Source organism: Symphodus melops (genome assembly GCF_947650265.1).
Source record: "Symphodus melops genome assembly, chromosome: 12".
In the NCBI taxonomy this organism is placed as follows: domain Eukaryota; kingdom Metazoa; phylum Chordata; class Actinopteri; order Labriformes; family Labridae; genus Symphodus; species Symphodus melops.
The window spans coordinates 1,975,352-1,992,669 of record NC_136702.1 but is presented as its reverse complement, the minus strand read 5'-3'; the positions used below and the strand labels follow the sequence as shown (position 1 = coordinate 1,992,669).

The 17,318-nt window shown below is 43.2% G+C and overlaps 2 protein-coding genes across 6 annotated transcripts in view; both read left to right on the top strand.

The window, feature by feature from the left end:
* The first annotated feature begins 784 nt into the window (after positions 1 to 784).
* Positions 785 to 12,522, top strand: LOC306832491 (interferon alpha/beta receptor 1b-like). Of its 2 annotated transcripts, none has more exons than XM_079357222.1 (8): positions 785 to 968; positions 6,916 to 7,033; positions 7,311 to 7,492; positions 8,001 to 8,158; positions 10,713 to 10,860; positions 11,020 to 11,177; positions 11,308 to 11,474; positions 11,563 to 12,522. In XM_079357222.1, exons 1-8 carry the CDS (start codon positions 914 to 916, stop codon positions 11,777 to 11,779), a joined length of 1,203 nt encoding a protein of 400 aa, XP_079213348.1. In that variant the 5' UTR covers positions 785 to 913; the 3' UTR covers positions 11,780 to 12,522. The 2 variants fall into 2 exon arrangements, with proteins under 2 accessions (XP_079213348.1, XP_079213347.1); XM_079357221.1 differs by having other exon boundaries at positions 6,913 to 7,033.
* Positions 12,523 to 14,171: 1,649 nt separating this feature from the next.
* Positions 14,172 to 17,318, top strand: part of ifngr2 (interferon gamma receptor 2) — a 251,499-nt gene continuing 248,352 nt past the window's right edge. The window contains exons 1-7 of one of the 4 annotated variants that reach the window (XM_079357609.1): positions 14,172 to 14,346; positions 15,484 to 15,595; positions 15,859 to 16,037; positions 16,367 to 16,512; positions 16,594 to 16,735; positions 16,858 to 16,997; positions 17,115 to 17,318. The exon at positions 17,115 to 17,318 is cut by the window's right edge and continues 1,706 nt beyond it. In XM_079357609.1, coding sequence (XP_079213735.1) covers positions 14,298 to 14,346; positions 15,484 to 15,595; positions 15,859 to 16,037; positions 16,367 to 16,512; positions 16,594 to 16,735; positions 16,858 to 16,997; positions 17,115 to 17,216 — 870 coding nt within the window. In that variant the 5' untranslated portion in view covers positions 14,172 to 14,297 and the 3' untranslated portion in view covers positions 17,217 to 17,318. Of the gene's footprint in view, positions 14,347 to 15,483; positions 15,596 to 15,849; positions 16,038 to 16,366; positions 16,513 to 16,593; positions 16,736 to 16,857; positions 17,011 to 17,114 lie in introns of all 4 variants that reach the window. The other 3 variants (XM_079357608.1, XM_079357607.1, XM_079357610.1) reach the window with 3 other exon arrangements.

Below are 17,318 nucleotides of genomic sequence, written 5' to 3'. Positions count from 1 at the left end.
TCGTCAGAGCCTCTCTCTGGCTCTCACATCCCCGTGTGGCCATCATCCTTTTCCTCTTCTCTGAATGAAAAGGAAACCACAGCATTACATGAAGTTATGATGAGGGTAAATAAGAGCTCCGATCTCTTGAGTGTTAAAGGAAATAACATGACTTGTCAAAATGAAAGTGTTGCACAAGTGACACAAGAAAAGAGTCCGACTCGGTCATGTCACTAAGGATCCTGCGGAGTGAACATTAAACCCCCCAAAAGGAAAAAAAGAGATACAAACTCAGGAAATGGTAAAAAAATCGTCCAACATGTATTCCCTTTTTTCCTCTGTATTTAAACGGTGGATTCATTCTGAATTCTGAGTATGAATTGCTCCCCTCAGGCAGACGTTACAGAGTTCCAGTTAAAAATAAGAAAAGATATTTGAACAGGTATAAATTTTCATTTATCCCACTATCCATTTCTCTGTTGAACTCAGGCCGTAGGTAGAGTTTCTGTTCCTGTAAAGGAATGCCATGTATGTATGTATTTAGGTAGGTATGCACTTTATTGCACTGTCAGCACTTGTGTGCTATGCACCGTTTTACTGTTTTTTTTGTTGTTGTTGTTGTTTGTTTGTTTTTTGTTTTTTTTTTCTGTCGTGGTATGTGTTATGCAGCAGCCTGTACGTCCAAGGCAAATTTCTTTCGGGACTAAATAAAGAAATCTTGACTCTCTTGAATCTTGAATTCCAGCAGGTGGCGGTATTGCGCCTTAACGCTGATAATACCTACCATCATCTCATGGAGAAGAAGCGCACGCGCGCCCCGTATGCGTAGTTCCGCACACAGCCGAGCTGAGGCAGGCGGCGGAGCGGAGGCTCGGACGGAGACATGAGCGCATAAAGACCTGTCAGTGTTGTTTGTTTATACCCCCCCGCAGTCATGTCTGTCTTGTCGTGGGTCTGTGTGCTGCCCCTGATCCTCTACACCTGCGCAGGTGAGTGTTTTTTCCCGCTACTGTTAGCATGCGGACGCTACGAAGAGCCCTCGGTGTATCGGTGTAAAGAGTGACCGTGTTAACCGGTGACTTCCAGCCTAGTGTAACAGTGGATGTCGTAGTTAAAATCACCCAAAGAGGCGAAGTAGGTGTCATCGTGAACGTTTGTTAAATACATATCTGAAGAATATATGTTTACACTATAATGATAAGTCAAATAAATCAAGCATTATTGAAGATTTATGCGTTTCAACTGGAAGACACCAGTAAGCACGGTCACTCTTTTATCCGTAACACCTGAATGTTAGCGTACTAATTTAGAGATGCGATTTCTTCTTCTTTAGACTTTATAAACGGTCTTTTCTTTTCTCCATGTGAAGAAAACATAACGACTTTAAAACATTTAACCTGTCGTCGGGTGTTCTGTAGATGTGTGTGTCCGTGTTATTCAGTGTTTGTAAGAGTTAGCTGGGCGCGCGGAGGCAGATGTTCAAACAGCTGCACACATGAGGGGCTTTTAAAGGTTATAAAGGAGAGGAATCAAACACACAGAGACTCACAAACACACTGTAGTTGTGTTTCCCTGAGCACAGAACGTGAGTTTAATTGCTAACATTCAGGACGGGCTCGTCATGTTGGAAACAGAAAGTAAATCCTGTTTAAATCAGACTGATCAGGTTTGAAAAGAGAAAACAAGGTTTCAAATTAAATCTGTATGCAGAAACAGGTTCATTACTCTTTTTTATGTTGTGTAGATATTAAAGTTGGCATACAATTAAACAGAAAGTGAGCTGCAGTACTTCTGTACCAGTCGTGTCCAAACAGTTCTTTTTTGTTTGAAATAATTTTGTTAGGAACCTTTTGTATTTTGAACTTTAAAAATAACGTAAATACAAGGTAAATAATTGCAGTGAGAAACTGTTTAGTTCCCATTTAAAAAAAAAATAAAAAATAGTAAGGCTTTGTAAATTAGAAAGCCTTTATTAAAAATATATTAAATGCTTATGTTTCGTTCTTCTTCATCTGTTTTATTTATTTGTTTTTCTCAGAATCAAACCTGTAAGGTGGTTATTTTTTTGTAAAAGCTTTCTGTATTTACCTAAAGTTATTACATTGTTAAACAACAGTCTGCTTGTTTACAAAAGGTCAATTTTCATAAGTAACAAAAACAGAGGAAAATATTCAAAGCTGTTTGCCATTTTCTATTTTAGGAATATTTAGCCCTCGCTAACGTTAAAAAAGATAAATAAAAAAAGCCATCTGAATGAGGCCTCAGGCCAAATCTTCTGATTCTTCCATTTAACTTGAGGGCTGAAAAAAAATCCTCCCAAGGGCCACAAATGGCCCCTGGGCCACACTTTGGACACCCCTGTTCTATACTGTCCAATTCAATCCAATCCAACTTTATTTAGAGCTCATTCAAAAACAACAGTTACCCAAAGTGCCTCACATCAAATGGGAAAAAAACACTCAAAACAAACAAACTCTTACGCTGAGGAGAGTGGGTGGTGACTGATCAACAGACCTCAGTGACCGTGACGGGACAAAAGGGCCGTTGAAGGTCAGAGAGGTGGAATGGGTCCAGCCCGTTCAACGCTTAGTAAGCAAACACACGATCTTAAAATGGATCCTGAAACTGAGCCAATGAAGGGGAGGCGATATGAGGAGTCGAGCAGCTAGGACCGTAAATCCAACAGAGCATCACGAGAGTTGAGGCGAGCTGAGATGAAAGCTCGAATAACCCTCTCTGAGTCATTAAAAAAAAAGAAAAAAAAAGAAAGAGCTTCGTCCAAGATGGACGCTTCAGCTGGGAGACGATCGATGTTTCAACAGAATTAATCCGCCAACAAAACTGCAGCAAAACATAAATTGATAAAGACATTTATTATACATGATGAGTGAAGAGAAATACAGATTTTTACGTTTAACACACAAGGAATTTACCTTCAGTAGACTGTGCTCTCTTTGTATAATGTAAACATCAAATATGAACAATTAGATAAAAATGTAAACAGGTAATTAAAGACTAGATCTAACAGGAATGTAAAAGATAACGTTTTCTGGCTCCCAAACTCGGCCCCGTTTGAAAAAAAACCCACTATCAATACCGCTTTGATGAAACGACAGCAAACACAGAAGTTGTCTTAGTTGTCTAATATGTTTGCAACATTTGGACAAGATGGAGGCACTAAAGAAGAGCGAGCCCTGCCAGCTCCGGGGTCCAGGTCCTGATGAGACGTGAGTCCTCGAGTTCTTGATCTGGTCTTCGGGTGGTGATAGTAAGGCGGACTTTGTAATCTTTAATGTGGCGTTTCAAATGCAGGTCCGAGTCCTAAACCGCGGCCAGAGTTCTTGCTGTGCTCTGTGGTTATCAGTGAAGCGGCGTGCTGGCGTTTAATCGCTCCTCTTTGGCTCCTAAAACAACTCGCTCAGTTTTGTTTTTGTTTAGCTTTAGCGTCTGGACCAAAACTCATATCTCGATATTTTTTTCCGCTGACTGGCGATACTCGATATCGACTCGTCTTATACACAGTCAGTTGCACATTTTTATTGGTGGTTGAAGATGTCCGTCTTTTAGGCTCTCCTCCAGACTTCTGTTCAACATGTGCATGTATTTAAAAGTACCTGGCCATCAGCTGGTTAATGTTCTCCGCCCTGGTTTCATCACAACAACAACATGTGCCGACACACAGGATGTCAGGCTGCCTGTCTCTGCCGCTCTCTTCCTGTGCTTCTTGTGGTTTTGCACCAAAGCTGAGTTTCTATGACATTATCTGGCGCTGCACGTCGTCGTCGTTTGGTTTTTGTGCGCTCGCTTTGTGAAGGAATCTGTCGTGTCCCTTGAGAGTTACTGAAGCTGCCGTAAAGCCGTTTCTATTACTGTAATCTGAAGATGCAGTTAGCATTTATTGTTTTCTTGCTAGCTTGTAGCCGTACTCCGCTAGAGGAGGCTCAGGTTCAACGTGTTAGGCTAACTGAGAGGAGCGACTGCTGCCTAAAACTGCTCAATAAGATAAAATGTAGGTTTGATTCACAGACTGGGTGAAGGCTGAGTGGCGTCAGACGTCTGTCCCTGCAGGGGGCGCTGGAGGCTCATCGGCAGCAGCCGCCATGCTGGAAATGCTGCCTCAAGCTAACGACAGGCTGAGGCGGGTTTTAGGCCTCTTCTCCTGTCAATCATGTCACGATGAATAACACCCCCCCCATACAGCGTGTGACAGTGATGACGATAACTAGTCAGGCTTCTTTATTTATGAGGTTTAAAAAAAAAAAAACGCCTGTTGCGTTGATGGAGCCAGCGTCAAGCGAACACTTGACCAACTTCTGGGTTGTGCACTTCTACATTTGTTTGATTTCTGTCGAGGGCAGGTTGCCGCCTGGTTTGATTCAGAGAGAGCTTCTGTTCTTTCAGTTACAGTAACTATAAAAAGACTGGTGAAAAAAACCGAGTTTCACTTCCTTTATTCAGCATCTTGTGATTTAGACTGAACTTTGTTCTGCTTTTTCTTTCTGTGTCGACACTCCAGGTCTGCTGCAGTATTTTGAATTAAGACACAAGAACAAGAAAACAGACGACACACGTTGAGCATATAAAAGCTTTTATTTATCAGCTGAAGGAACTGACGTTATCATCGTGACCTTTTCTTTACGAACCTCCAGGTGAAGCCTGGAGAAAAAAACATCTCTCCTCCTCGTTCCTCTCATCTTCACAGTGTAGCGTGATTTTTTTATTGGTGGTTGAAGATGTCCATCTTTTAGGCTCTCCTCCAGACTTCTGTTTTTTTTTTCTCATTGTGACTGTCTGTGATTTACTTCCTCATTGTTTTTTTCATTTGAACTCAGTGTAGTCCGTCTTCAGATTTGTTGTGTTTTGAAGAACCAGGTCTCATCGGCCTCTCTCTCTCTCTCTCCCCCCCTCCCTCCCCCGGGGCTGCTGCCCGGATTAGTCTGGCTGCTGGGGTCCTGGGTACTTCCCCTGGTCCTCATCCTCTCAGAGCCGGGACTCTCCAGGCCTCAGTGTTGCTTTTGTTAATTGTTCAGATTACATTTCTTCGTCTTAGTGGATGATGTTAGCCGTCTATAATGTGCAGCACACACAGTTTGCACTCTGTGCTTTAATGATTACTGGTGAACACACACATCACCAGTGTGAGACAGAGACGAACGTCGACAGGAAAAGTACAAAATGCTGCCTTAGGAAGATTGAGCGACATTTTCCACATACAGTATCTTTAGCAGGAACCAAGATCATCCTGTGTGAATATCTCTCTGAGTCGTGACAGCAGAGGAAGAGGAGCCTTTTGGCTAACTCTTGGCATATTTACATAACATTATTTTGAATATGCATTGTCCCTGTAAAATACAATAAAAATAAATAAAATGCCTCCTCCCCTTGTGTTTGAAAGCTGTTCAAGTCGAGGACTAGAGAAGAAGAAGAAGAACACTCGGTGATTATTTCAACGTCACCTGTTCTGTGTCAGTTTACGTGAAGCTACGAGCTAACTAGCGAGCGCTAACGTTAGCCCTGCTATCACAACAGTGCAGCTGGAGACGAGGACAGTTCTGACTCAATCGTGCTTCACGGTGTCGGTGAAGGCTCGCCGAGCTCGAGTGGGAAGGAGTTGGGAGGTTCGCTCGTGTCGCTGGAGGAGAGCGGAGGCGTTTGTTTTGGTCTCATGCTGGAGCTCAATGGCGACGTCTCCTTCACTGGTTCTTCCTGTGTGAGAACTTCAAACAGTAATTTAATGTGGAGCTCAACAAAGTGGACTTTGTGTCGTTTTCATGCTGCGTCGACTTTGCGTTTTATTTCTTTCCACTCTGAGACAATAGCACAATAAGAGCAGCTCCTGCAGAGACTGGTGCATTGTGGGTTGTTTTTGGGTCTGCAGGAAGTGATGCATTGTGGGTTATTTTTGGGTCTGCAGGGAGTGATGCATTGTGGGTTACTTTTGGCCTGCAGACAGCGTTGGAGGAGCTCTATTTTGTTATTGTCTGGGCTCTGAATGAGGCGGAGGTCTGAATGAACACTCCGGTTTTGTTCTCTGAGCGAATAAAAGAAAACGTTGATCTGAAAACCCTTCCTGTTAAACGTCTGGATCTTAAAGCATTGCGTACGTCATTAACGTCACCTTCTAGTCTCGACCCGTTTTAAACTTCTCGTACCTTTCGGCGATGCGACAAGTCGACCTGCCTCTGCAGCATCGCTGCTATCGACGACGTGTGTGAAATAAAACTCCTAGTTTCAGTGTGAGGCTTTCAAATACCTCCCCAGGTGAATCATTAAATTGGGCCGCACCTGTTTTACCTGAGCTCGGTGACTCCTGTGGATTCTGTGGAATGTGTTTGCTTCTTTACTGCAGGCTGATTGGAAACAGGGCGTCGTGTGTTTTTATTGGACTGAATGATTAAACATCCTCGAACAACACAGCCGCTCGCAAATAGTCCCAGACGAGTTCCTGTTAGTTTATTTTTAATATGTAAAAAAAAATAAGAAGAGAGAGAAGAAAGCAACATGTAAAAAAAAAACCTTTTCTGTGGCAACACTTCCGATTAAATTTATTTAAAAAAAAAATAAGAATTTTAATTTTAATATACATATATATTTTTTATTTGATTTGGCTTTTACAGTTCAGTGTTTTTTTCCCAACAGCAGTGCCCACTATAGTTTTTCCTGTTGTTACATTTTAACTTATTTTCAAATTGTCTTTAAAAAAATTTTTATGACGTTTGAATGTGTTGTATTTGACTAAACTCAGAATGTGTATAAATGTGCTTTATAAATAAAGTTAACTTGATGAGGAACAATCAGCGAATCACATCCTGCAGACATTTCCAAATGTTTTCTGTCAGTCTGATGTAACATTTCCATTTCACTGAGTAGGAAAATAAGTGTGTGTGTGTGTGTGTCTGTCTGTGTGTGTGTGTGTGTGTGTGTGTGTCTCAGCAGAGGGAGCAAAGCCGTCCCCTCCCAAGAACGTCAAAGTCCTGACTCTGAACACAAACTACACTCTGACCTGGGACCACGACTCCTCCGACGCCGTCACCTTCACCACAGAATTCATCCTGTGAGTTTCACGTGTTACTCTTCTTACACACGTGTGATGCGATACCTGCTGTCGCCTCACTGGCCTATATGTCCGACCTGTTATTTATTTTTTCATGCATGCATAATATTCCTGCGAGTGCGATTGTTAATAAACTCCGATGTTGACGTTGAAATGAGACGCGTTGATTAGTTGTTACCGCCCCTCGGCGAGACGCTTGACCCCAAGCTGCTCCCGCTGCATGCTCAACTATTCAGCGTTTACATGTCAGTGTATTTTACATCCTATGTGACAACAGGAGGTTCAAGCTAAACCAGAAGAAGGCGTGGAAAATGGCGTGTAAGGAGTCGCCGCACAGGTCATGTGACCTGACACGATTCGATCTGCAGTACCTGAGCATCTTCTTCCTGAGGGTCCGAGCCAACGTGAACGGGACTCACTCGGACTGGGTGGAGAAGAAGTTCTGTCCCGATACAGACGGTGAGAGTGTGTGTGTGCGTGTGTGTGTGTGTGTGTGTGTGTGTGTGTGTGTGTGTGTTAAACTTAACAGGAAACAGCCTGAGGTGTCACCTAACCTCAAGTAGACCACAATCAGCAGGAAGAAGATGCACAATCTCTGAAACATGAGCCACGTGTTACTGACTGATCTTATGAAATCAGACCTGCAGACATGTGATCGCAATCGTAATCTGTTGATATCTCAGCAGACGGCGTCTCAGCAGACGGCGTCTCAGCCGCCTCAGATTGAAGGTTTTAGTTTCGTGTTTTACTTTGATTGTGATCTTAGTGAAACACTAAAACTAAAATGATAATTGAATTATTTACCCTTTATGACTTCCAGGACTGTGAGAATTATGGGTAACAAATTTAACACAATGCTACAAAATGAGCCTCAGTACACGGCTGTGTTAATTACTTGATTCTGATTGGCCGATTGCCCGTTACTCGCCTGTCTCCTCAATTAAACAATCTGTCTCTCTCCTGTTAGCTAAGTTGGGTCCTCCGTCCAAAGTGGAAGTACGTCCTGCAGGCGGGGACCTGGATGTCTTCATATCTGACCCTGTGACCAGCACCAACATATCCATGAGGGAAAACGTGCCAGATCTGTACTTCACCATCTTCTACCAGGAGGAATCTGTGGACTTTGTAAGAACACACACTGAGGACACACGGGTAGAAACACACACTGAGGACACACGGGTAGAAACACACACTGAGGACACACGGGTAGAAACACACACTGAGGACACACGGGTAGAAACACACTCTGAGGACACACGGGTAGAAACACACTCTGAGGACACACAGGTAGAAACACACACTGAGGACACACAGGTAGAAACACACACTGAGGACACACAGGTAGAAACACACTCTGAGGACACACAGGTAGAAACACACACTGAGGACACACAGGTAGAAACACTCTGAGGACACACAGGTAGAAACACTCTGAGGACACACAGGTAGAAACACTCTGAGGACACACAGAGGACACACAGGTAGAAACACACTCTGAGGACACACAGGTAGAAACACACACTGAGGACACACAGGTAGAAACACACTCTGAGGACACACAGGTAGAAACACACACTGAGGACACACAGGTAGAAACACACTCTGAGGACACACAGGTAGAAACACACACTGAGGACACACAGGTAGAAACGCACACTGAGGACACTCTGAGGACACACAGGTAGAAACACACACTGAGGACACACAGGTAGAAACACACACTGAGGACACACAGGTAGAAACACACACTGAGGACACACAGGTAGGAACACACTCTGAGGAGACGGGGATTAGCGAGCTGAGGAAACATTTGAATGTCTTGTCATGTGTTCACAGGCTAACTAAATGTCCTGTGACGAACATTCACCTGTTTCGGTTCCTATTTGAAAGCCTTTTATTAGCTCATACAGATCCTGTTTGAAGCACCTGTTAAAGCAGGAAAAAATCCCTCACGCTTTCTGCTGTTCACACTTCTCCTTTTCTCTGCAGTCCCTGAAGGCAGCTGCTGAAAGCCTAAACCAGACTAATACATACACATTTAAGGTGTTCATATGTAGACCCTGTTTTTACAAAAACCTCATTGCTACTTGTTTCTCTTTAAATCAGAAAAATTAGGAGCAGCTGAGAGCTTCATCAAGTGCAAGAAAAATGTTGTGAAAGCATGATGATTGAGCTCAGCTCTTCACTCAGCAGTTAAAATGGCTTCTTTACAAAAGAGATAATCTCACAATGTTTTTATTTCCATCGTGATAACCACAAAAAATAGTGTTTCCCATCAGACCTGTTTAAAGACACACCTGCTCGCTGCTGTACAAGAATGCAGCTGCCAGGAAACCAGTGGCTCCAGATAAAGATTTTTTTTTTTAATAATCTTATGTGAGAGTCGCCTTGAGGCTCTCACAGGAAACCCTGTGTGAAGGCACAAACACACTTTCTTAAACCCACATACCACAGACTGAGACTCTGCTCAGAGGTCTGCACTCCCTCCTGCACAACAGGGCGCTCACTCTTTGAACTAGACTCCTCTAGACCAACGGGCATGTAAAGATTTATCGTCAGGCGGTTAAAAATCGATTCAAAGGCGTCAGGATTTGCATCGGTACTCTGACAAATGAACCTCAGTAATATTGTGAGCGTCAGCAGCTGCATTAGTGTTTACATGAAGAAGAAAAAACAGGACTCTTTATTTAGTCATGCTCTTCCTGAGAGCACTCGGGACCTCTGGTGTGTCCCAGGAAGTGCAGCTTTGGTTGTTACAGCAGCTCCAAAAAAAAAGAGGAAACATAGACTCAGAAAAGTTCAAGGTTCAAGGTTCTTTATTTGTCAAACATGCTCCATGTTAAACATACAGCACAGATGAAATTGCAATCCCCCCCAACCCGCAGTGCAAACCTGCAGTGCATGAAAAGAGCACTAAGAAAAGTAGCAATAAATACAACAAATAACTTAACTAAAGACATTTGGACAACAAATAACGAACGACAGACAATCGACAGACAAGGGCACTTGTGAGTATTTCACCATGGAGGTAGTCTGTGGATAAATTAAAGTATTAACAATATAAACAGAGTGCAGATTAAGTTAAAAAGTGAGGTAGTGCGTTGTAGTGTAGCAAATAGTGCAAATAGCATAAACAATAAACGGCTGTGCAGAGTTTTTTAGAGTGCGTGAATTAGTGGAGCACGCGGGAGGTGGAGGTGACCTTGGCAGGATGCAGAGGGGGGAAGGAGGGCAGAGGGGACGAGTGGGGGGGAGAGCAGGGAGGGAGTTGAGTCTCCTGACTGCCTGGTGGAATAAACTGTTCTTGAGCCTGCTGATTTTTATTTTTTTATTTATTTTTTTTAAACAAAAAAAACAAACAAGTTTACGTTAAATAAAGGGAAAAAAATAATAATACTAATAATACTCGATGTACCCTGTCACTTGTGGAAAGATCAGATCTGAAAGATCAGATCAAGGTGTGCAAAGAGAAAACCGCATGTTTTAATCTCCATGCATGAAGTGCAGGAAATATGACAAATTCCCCTTAAATAGCTGAAGTATCATAACTGATACACGTTCGACATGATTTCACTCAGATATAAGACACCACACACAGTGTGTGTCAGTTTTACTGTATGTTGCCTCAGTCCAGTTCCTCTGTTGTCTGATTGTCTTCATCTGTCTGTCTCTCTTTCAGCGGCCTGAGAGTGTAGACAGTCAGGTGAATGTGGTGACCCTGTCCGGCCTCAAGTCCTGGACCGTGTACTGCGTGAGCGTCCAGAGCCGCTACGACTTCTACCAAAAGTACAGCAGCATCACCAGCCCGGTCTGCGTGCAGACTCAAGGTGACCCACTCACACTTGACCGTCCGAGGGGAGGGGCAGAAACTCACACTCAAACACATTATTTTAGTTTTCAGCTCGTGACTATAGAAATGAAATCTGACATGCTGCACTGCTGTGACGTGGTTCAGGACACTTCTCTCTGGGTCTCTTTGTGAACAGGGACCCTCCCCTGGTGGCAGATCGTCCTGTACTTCCTGGGCTCTCTGCTCGTCTTCTTTGTCCTCGTGCTGTTGGTTCTCTCCGGTTCCTTCTGGTGCTTCAGGACCGTGAAGTCCACGCTGTACCCGCCCATCCAACTGCCCAAACACTTCCAAGAGGTACGACCCAGAGTCTGATGGAAGTCTGATCCGCTGCGGGTCTGATCACTCGTTTTTGACAAACTTAGCCACGTGATAGGTTATTGAACTTCTCACCGTCTGATCTCCTCCTCCTCCTCCTCCTCCGTAGTACCTCGATGACTCCTGCTCAGATGTCCCGCGCCTCCTCACCCCTGACTCTGAGTCGGAGCTCCTGTGTGAGGTGACTGTCTGCCCGGAGCCCCTGGTCCTGGAGGTCCACCAGCCACCCCCCGAGGCCCTGCAGGAGCCCCTCCCAGACCTGGAGCCAGACATCAGGTCTGCTTTTTTCCTTTAGGTAACTTTGTTGTTGTACAGGGATGTTCTAATAACACGCTCTCATGTTGTGTGGTGTTTTTGTTTTTAGACACACTCGACAGGACAGCAGTGGCAGCAGCGACTCGGGCATTTACTCCACGGGAGGCAGCTCCGGTCGGAGGCCACGCCCCTTGCTGTCCTGTGAGGGGAGCGGGGCCTCCTGTCAGGACATTTATGACCCCATGCAGATGAAAATGAGGGACATGACGCCGGGGTTCAGGAGTCAGCTGATCACAGACGAGGGCGTGGTCGACATGAGTGTGTGACGAGGATCGTAAGGAGAAAAATAGATGAAGAAGAGTTGAATGAGGAGGAGTAGCGGCGGCGAGGAGGAAGATGAAGAAGCAGAGGTGAAAAGAGACTCACTGAGCTGCGTGGACGGGTGCTGCAGGCGATCATGAGACCAAACAGGAAGTGATGTAACATGTAGTACAGCCTGTGAGTGATTGGCAGCTGATGTCTGTAGGTGCTGTCCGTCCTTCGGTTATATTTAGCTTGTTAGCATACGTAGAGACCTCCATCCTGTGTGTGTGTGTGTGTGTGTGTGTGTGTGTGTGAGTGATCCTCTCATTATGATTCTTATAGAATCTGGGATGTCTGATTGATTGTTTTTATTTGAATCAAAGCGTCTAATGTGTTTTTTTATTATCACGTTCAGTTTGTATGTTGCTGAATATTATCCTCATATGATCTGCATCATGTATGACTTCACTCTGTACAGTTTCTTCTCCGTGTTCTTATACAGTTTATTCAAGATAAAACTAGTGTGGGCGACATTTAGGGACGACCAGTGATGGGACTTCAACTTTAAATAAACTTTATTTAACGCCGTCACAGAACAAAGAGCCTTAAAAGAGAGCACACAGGACTTCATGATTAATTATTGTTAATTATCTTGACGTCTCTGTTGCCGCCACATTTTGTCTATTGTAATAGTGAAAATAAAAATGGTGCACCGCTCTGGTTTTAATGTAAAATATAAAACTGTAATAAATTAACTCAACACAGAGCTTCAGTGTGTGTGTGTGTGTTCATTCTGTGTGGACATAAAACCACAAAATATATAATTTTAAGATTCATCTTCAATCAAGGTTTTTTTTTCATATTTTAACTAAATGTTTTCTAAAATAAAAACAAAATTACACTGACAATTATTAATTAGTTTTAAAGGCCATTTCTGTCTCTCCCCCCTCCTCATAAATCAACTTTAGAAGATTTTAATCAGGTTCACTCCTCCACTAGAAACATTAAGGGGCCCTCTTTTAATTAATACATAGCTCAAATTGTTTTCATGTTTAAAAAAAAAAAAAAAAAAGTCATATAACTGAATAATGTTCAGAAGTAGGAGATGATTGGATCACACACAGCTGGTAGATTTCCTTATGATCTAACCAGGAGTGACACACAACAGACTTTCATAACTGTACATCAGTTTTGACAGAGTTTGAGAAAAATGTAAATTTACATTAAACTATTTCTGTTTCTTTCACACCTTTACCTGTGATTTTCTGCAGGTGGGATATTTAGACCAAGGAACAGAGATGAGTTTAGGAGTGTGGTTTCACTGCAACATTTCCAGTAAGGGGAGTGTCTGGATGTTTTCCCTGCAACAGGTATGAATCATGATGCATTCACTTGTTGTTGGACTAGCTGGAAAAATAAGTACGAGGATTAGGACCAGGAATGAAAAAACAATGATAAGAGGAAGATTTCTATTCATTAGAGAATGAAGTATAAATGTCAAGGGGGAAAAAAAGCTGTTTCCATAATAAAGACTTTTATAGCTTGTGTAAACACTGAAACCTGAAGAACAACTTCCCCAACTCAACGTCCATCAAACACACAGTATTAATAAACCCATTCAGACACATTTATATGTTACAGACGAAGCAGCGGGAGTGGGTTAAGTGTCTTAACCAAGGGCACATTGGACATGTTGTTGCAAGAGCTGGGGATTGAACTCCCAACTTTTCAGACGATGACTAACTACCACTGACACAAATAATATAACATAAGTTTTACTGAAAACTTTATTTTATCCTGAAAATTAAAATTTTCCTCAATATTTTGACTTTTTTTTCAATTGTTGCTTGATATTTGGACTTCATTCTCAAAATGTCATCTTTATTTTCAACTTTATTCCTAACACTCTACACGTTTTTTTCCTCAAGTGCATATCAGAAACAAATGACCTTAAAAACGTGTCTATGTTTGGTTCCTGACTCGCTCAGGTGATGTCTTATTCATCTGAAAACATTTGGATAGGAGCAAATTTAGGACTCTGGCATTTTGTGTGTGTGTGTGTGTGTGTGTATATATCTTTGAAGGTAAGTCATTTTCATATCTGGTACATAAAGAGTTAAAGTTAGATTAGCCTACATAGTCTTTGTTGTCTCATTGTTTACATAATAACACTTTTATAGCTTGTGTAAACCATAGACTGTAAAAATAACACAAACCTGAGGAACAACTTCCCAGCTAAACGTCCATAACACAAGGACAAGGATAAACTTTAATCTTGCAACTTTATTCTATTTTTTTTTTTTAAATCAAAACAACTACCGGTAGTACCATTGTTTTTCTAAGGTTATAAACACACCTTCAACGTGTGAATAAAAAAAAAAACACCAGGAGTCCCTGAACGCACCATAAATCTATTTCCCAATCCTGAAAGGGAAGTGCAGCTGCCCGGACACTTCACGGATTAAACTCGGGTTATTTCTATTTAAATATGGAGACAGAAGAGTCCGGACCCTCGTTAAATAATGTTTAAATGACGGGACGATGATTCTCCTGCTGCGGCTGCTGCTGCTCACTCAAGCCTTCCTCTCAGGTAACCAAGGCAACCACTTACCGTTCACCTCAGGAAACTAAAGTTAGCTCTAAATGCTAAATGCTAACTATGTCGCAACGCCATCCTGCGAGCGTCTCTGAAAACTAAAACATAACTTTAACCTCAAATAAGATAAATTAACACTCAACGCTAGCAAGTCAATCCTCTTATGTGAACTATATAAACTTAAAAAACTCCCGTTTCTGTCTTTATTTGACCAAACTCCGTTTATAAAAGTCACTTCCGGTTGTCCGCAGAGCTGGACGGCAGGTAGAACATCACCTGACTTTATAATTTACACACTGCAGGGTGTAATGGTCACACCTGCATACATTTAATTATTCTGATGATGATTAAAAGTAAGCAGTTTACTATGAGGAAATCAAACAGGCCTCAACTAAATGAATGCTCACAGTGCCCCCAGTGGACAGGGGCGTCATTACATTGAATACTTTAATGGGGAAAATAATAATTGAAATGCTAATAGTTGATTGATTCATGTTTTTTAACCAGCCCTACTATTACAGTGTGAGTTAACAGTAGATATGATCACAATGTAAACACTCCTCTCTATGCTTTGTCAGTGGTATATAATATAATAACAGGAGTGTAATAGAATGATTTATCTGTTATATGTGCAACAAGTGCAAATGAAGTGATGTGTGTGTCCTGTGCTGTTTATGTTACATGTATACAGACATTTGTGTTGTGCTGTATGTGGCGTTCTCTCTCATTTCTCTTTAAGGAGACAATTAAAAACCAACCAACCAACTTGGGTTTTTTTTGTAATGCTAATAAAATCACACAATCTGACTGTTAACTGTTTGATAACACACATTTTAACAACAAGGCAATTCAAAGTGCTTCACACAAAAAACATCGGAAGCATCATGACAGAGGAAAGAAAAGAAACGTTAAAATAGAATATTTGAAAATCATCGAAATGAGTTAAACTTAAAAATAATTCAAATAAAATTAATTTAAGGAAAATTTGAAAAAAGAGTTACAATTTACAGTGCAGAGTGGAAGTCTTGCAGTTTTCTGGCAGTTTGTTCTAGAAATACGGAGCGTAGAAGCTGAAGGCTTCTTCTCCATATTTGGTCGTGAAATAATAATCTTCTTCGTCCTCTGTTTTAGCTCTGAGTGAGGAGCCTCCACCCCCCCCACAAGACGTCCATGTTAATAAGTGGCTGCTGACATGGACCCCTCCCACCGCAGAGACGGACCTCACCTACACCGTGCAGAGCGGGTGAGCTCAGCCTCCACTCACACACAATGATCCAACATGTCACTTCAAGACGAATAAAATGAGTCTAAGATAAAACTTACTGATGCATATTCTCAAATAATGTTTGAAAATCCAAAATGTCCCCCCACACACAAAAAAAAAAAGACATAAAATTTTTAAAAATGTTTTTTGTTGTGGCGTATTTTAAATGTGGGGTGTGAAGTTTTAATCTTTTCATCTTAAAGATGCCTGATTAAGATAACCTGATTTGCCAGTTCCCATAGTGCCGGTTGGATAGACGTCCCCCATTGGATAGACGTCCCCGCCTGTGTCCGGACGCCGTCCACTTCCTGTGACGTCGCTCTCACAGCAGCAGAGAACGAGCACGGCTGTGTGCTGCTGCGAGTGCACGCGGAGCGACGGGGACTGAAGTCGAGCCCGGTGCAGGCCTGCAGCTCGCACGGTGAGAGAGAGGGAGAGGGTGCATGTGAGCGAGAGTGAAGGACGATGTGATTGGAGGACGAGGAGGAGCACCAGTTGTTTGGTGTCAGCAAGTGTTAATCTAAAAACTGTAGGAGGACTTTGTTTGAACTCCTGCTCCTGCTTCAGTCAGAGCATCACCTTATGTTGTAGTTGAAGATTTCACCACTAGATGTCACTGTCTTTCTTTTACACCAGCTGTAGATGCTGACTTTAGTTTTCACCTCGTCGTCGTATTTGAAAACATTTTCCAATCAGCTGCTGCTGACTCGGGAAGCTGAAGTGAACAGGTCTCTCTTCGTCTTCCTCCAGGTGACTCCTGCACACCTGAGGTCAGCCTGTCGGCCCGGCCCGGATCTCTCACCGTTCACCTTCGTCGTAACCACAGCCTGGCTCAGAAACACGCCGCCATCGCCAAGCACCGAGTGCACTACAGCAGAGAGGGAGAGACAGCACAGGTGAGTTAAGTGAACCCGTCCGAACCGGGCCAAAGTGTCCCTCTCTGTGTGTCACCTGCTCATTCACCTGCTCTTCCTCAGCTCTCTGAAGACTCCTCCTCCTCTTTGACCCTCCGTCAGCTGGAGGCGGGGCAGCGTTACTGCGTTCAGGTGGAGTACATCTACCACGGCCTGTCCGTGGGCCCGCCCAGCTGCTCCCTGTGTGAGCCGGTCCCCCACTCAGGTGAGACCGGCAACTCTGAATACATCCACCGACGAGTGGGAACGTTTAATCACCCACCTTTACACAGACTGCATCAGAAACTCTTCAGCGTGTGTGTGTGTGTGTGTGTGTGTGTGCTTCAGGTGCAGAGGTGAAACCAGGTGTGATAGTGGGTGTGTGCATACTTCTTTTACCCCTGATGGCCGTCACAGCGTACGTCTTCATCTTCCAGCAAAGGAGGATCAAAGAGTGGCTCCGCCCTCCGTATACAATCCCAGAAGATGTAAGCACACATAGTCACACACACACACACACACACACACACACACACACACACACACAGTGTAACCGTTTATTTACAGCTGTAGTTTTATTCTGTTGATTTGTTTTCCTCTCGTAGTTCTACTGGAAGCCTCACTTCCCCAACGCCACCCTCAGCCCCGCCCAGGAGCGCTACGACATCATCAACTGTGTCACCCCAATTGAGGGGCAAAGAGCGTGAGATCAGACTCCCACGTGCTGCACAAAGCCGTGACGTCACGGCGTCTCACCTGAGGAGTGAAGACTGTCAGAAGAAAACATTTGAATCTGATCTTCGTTCCAC

Coding starts and splice junctions, on each gene's coding strand:
- LOC306832491 (XM_079357221.1), top strand. CDS start 914: ATGTCTGTCTTGTCGTGGGTCTGTGTGCTGCCCCTGATCCTCTACACC. Junction 7,493..8,000: donor GTTCTGTCCCGATACAGACG/GTGAGAGTGTGT, acceptor CTCTCCTGTTAG/CTAAGTTGGGTCCTCCGTCC. Junction 11,475..11,562: donor GACCTGGAGCCAGACATCAG/GTCTGCTTTTTT, acceptor TTTTGTTTTTAG/ACACACTCGACAGGACAGCA.